This window comes from Gymnogyps californianus, chromosome 6 (assembly GCF_018139145.2).
Source record: "Gymnogyps californianus isolate 813 chromosome 6, ASM1813914v2, whole genome shotgun sequence".
Lineage (NCBI taxonomy): Eukaryota > Metazoa > Chordata > Aves > Accipitriformes > Cathartidae > Gymnogyps > Gymnogyps californianus.
The window spans coordinates 18,834,275-18,846,583 of NC_059476.1; the positions used below are offsets into that span (position 1 = coordinate 18,834,275).

The window sequence follows — 12,309 nt, forward strand, 5'->3', positions numbered from 1 at the left end:
AAAAGAAATCCAAGATGACATTTCCTATTATCTTGTTTCAGTCAGGAAGCCTACTCGTGTGTTTCCCACCTCTCACCCCCTTATCCTGTTTCCCTGCCAATAGCCTTTCCAAACACATCACACACTGCAAATACGTGGCAGTTATCGAGGATTTATTTTCAAAGAGCATTACTTTGAAGGTGTTGCTCGGTCTTTGGTATGGACCATATATATTTTTGCACAGCTCCATACATGGAAGTCACTTTCACTTAAAGTCACAAAAAGAATTTTACTGGTTTACTTTTTAAATAGTACATAGAAGAAGTAAGTGGTGGACAACTTCCAGTGCATAAACCCAAGCAAAACAAACAGGCATTTGCACAAGCTGGGGGTTAAGTGCTACAAATATAAGTCCAGATGATATTTACAAATACAGTTTGAAAAAAAACCCAACCCACATACTTGCTTAACTTTGAACCTACATACAGAGTGAAACATTTTAGGGGCTTCAGATAAGCACCTTCCTTTATTTTCCGATACGTTATAAAATCCATTACAAAATTCTGATTACTGGCAACCTTTCCTATATCAAGTTCTGTGATTTCTGGGATTTCCCTAAAGTCAGAGGCATGCAATATATTCCTGCTTTACTGACCTACAGGAATCTCAAGAATGAGAGATCTGAGGGCATCAGCTTGACTCACAGCGATTTTACGACAGAGCTGTTGGAGTATTGTAAAAACCTGAATTCACATATTGGGAGGGGGCAGAAAGTAGTAAAGAAAAGCTAACAATGGAAGTGGACTACTATCAATAAATATGAATGTATGCCTAGCTCAGGATCATAAAATATGCAAATTTGCCACAAAAAAAAAGGAAAGAAGATGACGTGATATCATACTCCCTTTCAAAATAGCAACAGCCAACACTACTTGGCATTGATAGAAAAGAGAGAGCGCAGGAACGCAGCAAACAGACAAATAGATCCTTATTTAAAATCTAGGACTTTATACAAAGAAGTAGGGAACTGGCATCTCATTTTTGATAAGCTGTTCTTTTTTTCTGCACAGATGTAAAAAAAACTCTCTGAGTGATGTTTGTCCAAATGTGTATATTTACCTTTTTAAACAAAAATCCTATTATTTAAGCAGAGATAGGCAGAAGATCTTAACCACTATGGGAGAGCTAAAGATTAAACACATTGATGAAGCTTTATCTTGTTATGCGTGTTAAGAAAGAACTCCTGGACTTTGCCAGAGCTTTTAGTACAAGCATGTTTCAACACAAAACAATACGCTCTATCCCTGCTGCAGATTATCTAAAAGAAAAGCTTTCTGATTAGTTTGCCGCCGGCCAAGACCTTACCCTTTTACTGCAATTGATTTTAGGGACCAGGTTTATTTCTGTGTGACGAGTCATAAAACAAATGGCATGCAGAACACAAGAGGTTGCTAACAATTTCAACTGGTAATTTATGTCTTCTTCATTGAAATGATCTGCATTCATTGCTTTAAGGTATCCTGTACGCCTCCAATTCTGATATCAAATTAAAGCTTAAATCCTACAAAACTCCAGATACGTTTTTGTTTTTTTTTTTAATCTCTATCATCTTATGTTCAGAACCACAGAAAACTTGTTAGAGTCTGCACTATGTATTTGTTTCATCACAAATACAGCAGGAACTACAAAGTCCAGGTCAAAATGACAAAAAGAACCCTCCAGCTTTACTAAAGTTTATATATTATGCTTTTTAATAGAACGTGAATTAATTGAATTCTAGTGTTCCCATATCTACCATTTTAATTTTTCACAGCAACAATTTTTTTCAATGGCCACAGTCAAAAGGTCCTATCAACTCAATTCAGAGGAACAAATCTATTCTTATTAAAAAAAAAAAAGTTTGAAAAATACAAAGATTACTCTTAAAAGTTAGTCGAACAAGACACCTTAATTACTTCTATGTTTACTTATTACATGTTCCTATTCTGTAAGAGTATAAACCTACAAAAAATGTTGAAATGCCAACATGGACACCTGACAGCATTTCAGTACTCTAAAACTTTTTATACTGTCATCTCCTTTCATATAAAGATAGAAGCCTCAATTGAAGGTGGCTCCTTTCTCAGTGTCTTCAACAACAAGATTAAACTAAAAAAAAAAATCATTTCCAGAAAATCATACACTCTGTGCATCTTTTCTGCTGTAACTACTTCATGTGTAGAAAAACTAGATATATTTTTCATTTTTTAGTTGAAGGAAATCTATTTGTGTTTTGTGTGATATCCTTCCAGGCACACGTAGCTATAGCTACTGTTTGTTTATCTTCAGTTCTCTAAAATTAATAATAAAACCTGATTTTGTCAAAACTAAAACTAAGCATCTTACTACTACATGAAGAAGTTTTTGGCTGAGCACTGAGGACTCAACAAACAACTGCATGAATGAAGCTTTCCTTTAGCCTCTCGCAAATGAAAAGACAGGACCATACACAAAAAGATCTGCAGCCTTAGATCCCATGATACTTGATTTTTAGATGTCTGAAAAACACAGAACCCAATTTTAGGTATATAGGTGCTGTACATACTGCACTGGTAGAGTTTAAACTTTTAGAGTAGGATTCAAGCCTATCGACATGCGCTAACAGCACTAACCAAAACAGAAATGGTGCAGGAGGGAAAGAGCCTTAAATTCCTGCATGTTAGGGGCATCATGAAAATGGGTATTTCTATCTGCTGAAGACCTAAATTCTAAATCCTTTACTGATAGCAGGAGTCTCTGCTTTTCCTTTCCAAGCAATGAATGTCAGAAAAGGCAATTCTCAGTGGCCTCCCATCCCATTTTTGTAACAGTCTAGAGTTCTCCTCTAAGGAATGGGAAGCTAGATATCCATTTTCTTCCTCCACTGAGGTTATTCAATTTACTTTTCACAGAAGACTCTCTTAATATCAAACTACATATTTTCTTTTGAAAAAAACAACAAAACAAAAAAATGCCCAAAGCACCAACCAAAGAAAAAACCCTCAGTCCATTTTTAAACAATGTTTTTAAAATATAACCAGAAGAGGAGGTAGCAACAGCATTGCCCATCTTCCATGTATGCAACAAGCCTGAGGCTTATAACACTCAGCCAACAATTGGAGACAGATTCATTTCCCTACTCAGTGTGAGAGAATTTACTCTCGCATCTGACATTGAAAAAGAGTTCTGCAAGCTGATCTTGGGGAAGTTACTTTTGTTTTCAAGTTCAAGCTTTTTAATGACCATGCTGAGAACTCATGATTCATTGGGCCAGGAAAAGTACAGTAGGAACATGACATTTCATAGACCCCACTAGGTAAGACACTCAAAAAACCAGAAACCCAGATTCCATTCCCAAGACAGTTTTTGTATTTTATCCAACATCCTGATGGCTAAGTCAGTCTCCCAGGAGATGAGTCTAGGACTTCAATCCCTCCAGACAAGATAGGAAATTGAACTTAGGCTTCCCCTCTTCCTAGGCAAAACTTAAATAAGTGATGTAAAATATAGCCTCTTGGGGAGATTTTTAAAGGTGGTTAAGAGCCTTAACTGCATTTTGTAATTTTTGGTGGTTTGTGTTAGCTGTGCTCTGAGAATGCCAATTAAGAGTTCTTCAGAACTACCTTCTGGATGCTTATTATGTATAGTAGTCTTGGGTACTGCCCTGCACCGTTCTACAAGATGACAACCTGCACCAGGTATCTGTAGTGGCATAAATCTAGTTACACAAAGACCTTTATTACAAGTAAGCACCAACAGAACTATGGCAGCTGTAGTTTTCAAATGACAGTAATAGGTGAAGGGATCTAAATTTTACCCAAATTCTGCCTTAAATACCTACAACATTCCTTGAATTTAGCTTCAGCATGTCTAAAGTATAAAAAGAAAGCTGACACTTTGCTTCAGAGTAACAATCCAACTGGTGAGGGATGGAAAGCCCACTGGCGTATAGGCTACAAGTAGGTATTACATCAGAAACCATCTAATTGCATCCATCATTTCCCTCCAGCAACTGTCAGTTCCATTTTTTCTCTGGACTTCTGTATTGAAAGTTGTGTTTAATACTGGGAAAAAAAAAAAAGAACATACTTGTTTTGTCCAATTGTTTCAAAATCCTTCACAATAATTGTCAGAGAAGATGAATTATCCAGAGCAATTCCTTTCAAGTCAAATTCAAGAATCTGAACAAAAAAATGGAGCAAAACCAAATTATAATTACAAATTATATGTAAATTAATTAACAGCAGAGTAGCATATACAACAAAATTATTCAGAAATAAATTTTGCATTCAGTGAGAGACAGACCAGACCAACTTACATTTGCAAAAGCAAAGTTAAAAATCTGGGAACATGCTCATAGCACATTCTTGATTTGCTAGTTACTAGTAACAATAACAGAAAAAGAACTAAATTGTTTAATAGGGAGCCACAACCTCTTTTGCAGTTCCACTGCCTCACACTAACATAAGTATTTTCTTATCATTCATTAGATCTGATAATATTCCCCTGCAATACTGGTTGAAGTCAGTTGCTGTTGAATTTAGACAAATATTTGTAGGTTCCCTTTCTTTCTATTCCTAATTACAAATTGTAAGAATAATCTTTAACTTTCATTTCTGGTTGTGAAAAAACACTACTAAGAAAACATTTTCCCCAAGAAAAACATTACTGAAGATGCAAAATAGGACCAGTCCTACAAATAAACCATGAGGAACTTCAATACATGATTGTCCTGGTTTTGGCTGGGATAGAGTTGTACCAGCTGTACCAGAACTGTACCAGCTACTAAGAAAATTAACTGTATCCCAGCCAAAACCAAGACAATGATTTATTCTAATTCTGTAGGGTTTTTTCCTAGTATATGATAAAGGATCCAATTATGTTCCCATACATGTGGCTAAGCAATGGCTGAATATCATTTGGTCCAAAGTAAGAGGGAACAAAACCAGGCCACAAACTCACCAGATATCCATCTACTTTTACATAAAATCATTACTTAAAGAATTGTACATGGCACAAGATGAATCCATTCACCTGCATTTACTAACACCTTGAAAGAACACATATCACTAGTTCCTGTTTCTAACCAATATTCACAACTGTGGAAATTAACTTACCAATTTTACAAGTGTTTCATCTTAAGAAAGACAAAGAATTGATTTAAATAAAATTACCTCATTCCAAACAGGATTAAGTTCACTGTCAATTTTCTTTGTTTTCTTTTTTTCATCTGCAAATAAAATAAAGTGTGATGATCTGCTTTTGCTAAAACACTACACAAATACCATAATTTTTCCTTTCACTTTTCAAAAGAAAGTTTGAGCTTTAAACCAAATGTTCCAGTTCTTTTTGCCTCTTCCAGTAACTGCACATTTGACAATCAAAAAGTCCCCTGGGCAATTTTAGTAGATGAGGCTTTTTATTCTGTTTTGTTTAAGCATAGCTAGATGTATTCCCAAAAAGCAAAATTAATGTTTAGGTTTCTCAACCTTTTATGACCCTTGACTGCAACTTCAGTAATGATGAAAGAAGACAGACGAAAAGACTTGGAGACATCAAACCAAGCAGTAACCTCAAAGTGGTGAACTTCAGTAGTAAAGAAAATGTGTTACACATTTACCATATCCAAGTTACAAAATACTTATAAGTGTTTAGCTCTGAAATAAAATCACTTGGAAAAAAAAATCTTAAGAAGATATGCTTACAGTGTGAGCACTTTCTGCTTTAAATGAGCAAATACTAGCAGAAATACACATGCATATAAGAGGAAATGCAGTCTTTCCTGAAAAAATGGTTTCCAGAGGTTATGCAGATCACTGACATTTACAGTAGCCTAAAAATTACAATTTTTCCATACTTCATGGTAAAATTTGCATTTGGTCAACCTACAAATCATGGGAGTGTGAGGTGTGCTGTAAATTATATATAGTGTGGCATTTCAATTCAAATTCCTTCTCCTGAGAGGAGTAATACAACTCAAGTGTTGCAGAGGCCTTTTGCAGGCCCCTCTCACCTATTAAAAAGGGAAACAAAATTCTGTTCTTACAGCAGGTTCAAAGCAAGTAACGTGCAACGGCTTTATTTTTACTTTTTAGTTGCACTATACATATACAGCTCCGATGGAGAACAAGTCTTGACACTCAGAAGCACAAAAGAACACTGGCAAACACGCAGCTCTCTAAACAGAAATTACATATATTGGTGATAACAAATGAGTATATTTAAGTACAGTCAGTAAACTAACTGCTGATCTATAAAATGCTCAGCCACCACAAGAAGGCTAAGTTTCAGACACGCTCCTTGTATTTAAGAACTACAGTAAAGGTAATAGCATTTTTATTATTAACAAGTTATGGCTATACTTTGCCAGGAAAATATTGCAAAGGCCTGGGAAGCAAGAGTAAAGATATGCCACACGGGCAAGTTCAGATACCCACTATTCAAGCAGTAGACTGTGGTGGCTCTTTTTATTGTATGAGAGTGGGATGTACTGAAAGAAAAAAAATCAGCCCATACTGTAAATTGCGAGAACTGACTCACATTTATGTAACAGGAATTGTCTACATTTATACAGGATATTGACTCACATCGTACCACAAAGGAAAGAGCATTCATAACATACCATGCTGTGGACTCGCATTTTGCAGAACAAAGAACTAATTAACATGTTAGTCAGAGAAATTCAACTTCATGTTATCTAATAGGAGACACAGCATTCTCAAAACTGAATATCCCAGAACATCTGGGGGTTGGCACTAGTACTCCAAGTCCCCCTACAAATAGGAGCTGGGAGTCAGGGAAAAGATGTTCTCAGTGCTGGTGAAAAAAGGAACAGTTGCAGCTGTTTGTAAAGGAGATGATAGTGAATCACAGACCTGATCCTGGCGGAACTAATGGATAAAAGTCCTATGATCCCTGCCTAAGTTCAAATGTAACTCTGTAAGGTAAGGAAAGCCCTGGCTTGAACAACAGTCAAGACGATTCTTGACAAGGAGTAAAATTTTCCACTCTGGACTATCCATTTTCATAAAAACAAGAGCAAGATTTACGATTCCACTAACTATGCATATTCTAGATTATACTAAGAAAAAAAACTTTTTGTGTTATGCATGTGTGTGAAAGTTGGATGAAAAACACTGGGAAACATAGCTTACATCGGGTTTTAGTTGTAATTTTAGTCAGTCTGAGTGTAGCATTCACATTCCTCAAGCATGTATTTTGCATGTATTTTCTTCACTTTACTGACTTTATTACACTTTTTATCATTCTTTTAATGCACTGGGGGTTTTTTTGTTTGTTGTTGAAACTGTTGGCAAAGAGCTTTCTTCTTCCCACCAAAAAAAATCTTTGCCAAGCAGTGTAAGATGGAGTGCCCAGTTATTCCAGGAGCTCACATACGTTTCAGGCCCTCAGACTGCATTCCTCTACTGGTAATGAATCCAGCTACAGTAGCTAAGACTGTAAACCACATCAGGATAAACTGTAAGATAGGGCCAGGTATCGTTTTTAGTTTGGCCCTACCAAGAAATAACAGTAAGAAATGACAATGGATACCGGTAGGACACTCTATATACTTGTTCCCTTAAAAACTAACTACAATAACCTTGGTACTGCAGAAGAAATCATTATTTGCTTTATCTTGATAGAGGCATTATACTACCACATGTTCTTTAATATTCTCAATTGGAAAGGAATGTAATAAGAACTTGGTGATAGTCAATGAGATGACATAGTGTTCAAGAAAATTCATTCAAGATGAGTTATTTAAATAATAACTGTTCCATCATTAGAAAGATAATTACAGTACTGCAAAACAACCAATGCTTACATCTTAAATTTTTTCTTCTATTATAACTAGCATTTTTATCAATTTCAGTAGGTGGGGAATAGCAGAAGCAAACATTATCTTTTAGAACAGTCTTAAGTCTAAGATTCAAGAGAGAATCACATTTCAGTTCGCTAAGTTTTCCATAAAACTTTTGTAAATGAAGAATTAAGATTGCACGGTGGCAGCAACCGCAGGATCAAACAGGCAGACCTCTAAAAACCAGGAAATTAAAGTTAAGGTAATTTAATTCTCTGCAAAACAGAAAATATAAATTTAGTGAATAATTACACACTAATACTCTTTTTTTTCACCCACTGAAATATAAACTAACATAGCTATGAACTACTGCCGGCCTGCTGGAAAGCTCTTAGATTAAGCACAAATGGAAAAAGAAATTTGATTGAAGTTGGCCCAATCAAACTGAATGCCATTTCACATCAGTTTTTAATGCATAAAGCCGAATGAGGCAGTCAAAAGGAATGATCAAAGCACTAAATGTCCTAGTATTGACTGCACATATAAGCAATTGTGTCAATTTTTACACCCAAAGACAAGAATCTGATACATTTTTCTCCAGTTTGGTATATCTGACAAACCAAAAGAATGGTACTGGTTTAATCATTACCACTTAGTGTCGCTTCAGCAAGTGGCAACAGTTTTTCATATTAATTTGACTAATAATTTGTCTCATGTAGGGTGACGATGAACTCAGAATTCTGCAGTAACAGCACCCAGTTCCAGACAGCAATACTCGTTTACTCTCAGGGTGTAGTTCTCTTTGAACAGTGAGTTGTTTCTTAAAGTAAATAAAAGTTCCATCCCACTGGACTGAACATAAATGTGTAAAAAAAAGTCAAATGCTCGCACAAACCCCCTCTATTGTAAATAAGATATCACAATACAAACAGCTGCCTATTTCCTCTTAATATGTACCTATGTCACTGTATTCATTGTACTGACTGTATAGTCTATAACTAGCTTAGTTATACAAATTTGATGAAGTCTGTTCTATACATAGGTGAAACTATACTAACATATGTGTGTTAACATATAAAATGTTTGCAGAGTCACTTACATACTAATAGTTGTAGGATCATGGCCTTTTTCTTCAGGGCATAGCCATAAGGGTCTAATCCTGAGAGATACTGTGTGTTTTCATTAAAGTCTTAAAATTACTGAACCTGACATCAGCAAAGGCTATGTAAGGTACAGTCTGAAAAAGCTAACAAACAAAACACTGTTTAATGAAATGTCAACTTCCACAGCAATTTTCTGTCAAATAAGTGCTGTTCTCTAAGACTTCTCCAAGAATACTCCAGAGTCAAACAAGAACATGAAAATGTACTGCACGGGTATGGCCAAAGTCCTGCAAATGCCTGAGTTTTTCCCAGTCTGGAAAATAAACTCCCAATTGTATTTTTTTATGTCCCCCAGGAGCTACAGCGGGCATGGACTACTGTTAAAGACTGCTGCTCTTTGACATACACCTTCCCAAAAATAAGACTGGTTTCCCATCTCTACACGCTAACAGGGTGAGGGGGAACAGGCTGTATATAAAAAACATCTATAAACATAAACAGCCAGAAGTTCAACGTAGTTCAGATATGATCCCTATGCCCTTGCACCTGGCAACCAGGTACTCCACTTACAAATTAAATCAGAGCTGCCCAATAGCTGGCAAAAGCCTGGTATTTTCTGGCCCACTTGAATCACTCTGGACAGAAAGCAAAAAATCAGACTGTTGGTATGTAGTAAAACCACATAAAAAGAAGTGGCAGGTATAAGGAGAAATTAAATATCCCACTGAAAAACTGTCACAATTATGAAGTCGTATTTAAGATAATGGTTAAGCTTGTTTGTGAACATTAAAAATCCCAGTTATAGCACATAAAGGATAAATAGAAACTCATTCCTTTCACGTCTGTTGCCCAATTCCTGTGTTTGGATAACTGAAGGACTAAGAAACAAATCCAGCAATGCAGAAGAAAAAAATAAATCTGTAACTTATATTTACTAGGTAAAACTGAATTGCATTAGAGCACACAGTAGGACCACAAGATTACAAGGAGGAATTAAACAGACGCTTAAGGCATAAAGAAGCAAAGGCACAAACCAACTCTGGAGTATGAAACTGCAGGAACAGAGATAACAGAGAGGCAAAACTGTGACAGGAGAGCAAAGAGAAAGACAAGGAACTGAAAAGAGAATATGAATGCTGAAGAAGCAGCAGAAACAAATGGAACAAACAAGAAAAATTACAGTACACCAGTAACAGCACTTTTTGCAGGGCAAATAAAATCATATTTTAAGAATTAGGAGGTTCCAAAAGCTACTGAGACAGGCTCAGCCACTTGCCCTAACACACAGAGGGGTAAAAAAACAAACTTGAAAAAGAGGAGGAAAAGAAAGGAAATTGAATGATACCACATCTTTCTGATGCTGAAATAAAGTATCCAAAAACTTTATATTTTGGAAGTTAGGATACTGGACATGCACTGCCTTGTCCTTTTCCAGCCTCCATTAAAATGTCATGATTTCAGATTTGGTTTCTAAAGGTGACAAACCCCTGCAATGATTTTTCATACATTAGGAAATACCATTTCTATTTCAGTGCACGGTTAGGAAACCAGGTCACCAGGAATTAAGATGACCGTTTGTCACAGTTTGGTTTAACGTATTACATGATCCAAAATTGCTTGGAGGTTTCTGCACCTTAAAGATAAACCAATAATTGAAATCAAGTTCCTTTAGTTTATCCAAGTGAGGAAATGATGGCAACAGGTAAAATATACTGTAAAATATAATTAGCTTTACATATAAATGCTAATTTTATCACACTGTTTTCTCCTTCTCCCATATGTATCTGACGAGCCATGAAAGTGTAAAATGTGGTTTCCTTCCTAAATCTTTATTTTAAATTAAATAATCTCAACAGGCAAAATTTTAAAGTGCAATTCAGTTTGTAAAAAAACCCCCAAAACCAAACACCTTCAGTAATAGTACTACTGTTTTTCAACATGCTGGTAATAACAATAAACCAGTCACAGTAAAAATTGGTGTAACAGTGAGCAGTGGCAGTGCAAAATAATCAAGACAGAGGAATGATTTTTTTCAGATGGAAAACAACAAGGTAATCTTCAATACCAGAATTAAAAGTGGATTTATCTCTGCAGTTAATTTGGGTTTTTAAAGCAAAGGACTAAGTCTTTGCAAAAGCATGTAAAACGTGGATCCTGAACAGAAGCACTGCTGGCCAGAAAAGACCAATGCACTCCACCCAGTTCAAACTTCACTCAGGTAACTCCAGTCTCTCTAATTAAAAAGTCTTCCCTAAAGTTACATCAGATGTAACTTCAGGAAAACATGTTTTCACAGATATTCCAATACTTACATAGGGCACTATCCTTCAGAAAACCTCCTCCCTGAGTACATATATGACAATTTTCCTTACCTTTAAAAATAACAGAAACAATAGGGTCTGGTTTCCCAAACTTGGTTTTAGGGATATTGGTAGCAGATTCCACAATCACCCGAAGCATTGTTTCCAGTCTTGACTAAACGCCGATTGTTACCCAAGAAATTCAAGGAAGTCTTAAGTTTCAAACTCCTTAACTTCTGGACTGAAATGCTAGCAGGAAGAGGAGGCAGGGAATGGTTTACAGTAAAGAAGGTCTATGGGTGGATCTATGACGGACTAGCTACTGAAGGCTATGAAAAAAAAAGAAGTGCCTGTAAATTGACACCAAGTTCTGTGTTGCTGCACAAAAAGAGCTCTCCCCAGTGAAATCCAGTAACAGAAAGGGCACAGTGTAAAAACGAGTGCAGATTTTTTTTGTTGCTTTTATTTTTAAGCTGCATGGTAAGTCTCTCGTAAGTAACCAAGGCAAGAATAAGCATAAGCAACATGAACGTTAAGCACAACTCCAGTACTCAAGATACATCACATCTGCCTCTTGGTACACCAAGGTATTACATTTCACGATGGCTTATATTTTTTTCCTCTTGATTTTTAGAACCTCATTGTTCGTAAATGTTTTTAGCTTGCCTCCGTGTTAGTATACAATCACAAAATACCTACCGTCTTCAAAAATAGTTTAAGTGCTCCCCCTTCAGTTGTGCTCTGGAACAACTACAGTTCACACAATAAATACTACAGGTTCCACATTTAACACGCTGAATTTAGTAGATCTCTTGAGAAATTATTAAAATATATATGCATAAGTAAAAATAAAGAAGAATTAAGGAAATGTGTGCAAAAAATGTGAGAAGACCCTCTGTATTGTTCGGAGGCCTATAAACATTTTGTCTTAACATAAATATATGCAGTAGTGTCATGGTTTAACCCCAGCTGGCAACTAAGCACCACACAGCCACTCGCTCGCTCCCCCCCAGTGGGATGGGGGAGAGAATCAGAAGAGTAAAAGTGAAAAAACTCGTGGGCTGAGATAAAGACAGTTTAATAGGTAAAGCAAAAGCCACGCACG

General features: G+C 36.1%; 1 protein-coding gene across 2 annotated transcripts in view; it reads right to left on the reverse strand.

Moving 5' to 3' along the window:
• Positions 1–11,395, reverse strand: part of MYOF (myoferlin) — a 73,726-nt gene extending 62,331 nt beyond the window's left edge. For both annotated transcript variants that reach the window (XM_050898574.1, XM_050898573.1), the window contains exons 1-3: positions 11,277–11,395; positions 5,172–5,227; positions 4,087–4,178 (exon numbers count right to left, since the gene is read on the reverse strand). In XM_050898574.1, the coding sequence (XP_050754531.1) occupies positions 4,087–4,178; positions 5,172–5,227; positions 11,277–11,364 (236 nt within the window). In that variant the 5' untranslated portion in view covers positions 11,365–11,395. The remainder of the gene's footprint in view (positions 1–4,086; positions 4,179–5,171; positions 5,228–11,276) is intronic.
• Positions 11,396–12,309: the final 914 nt, after the last annotated feature.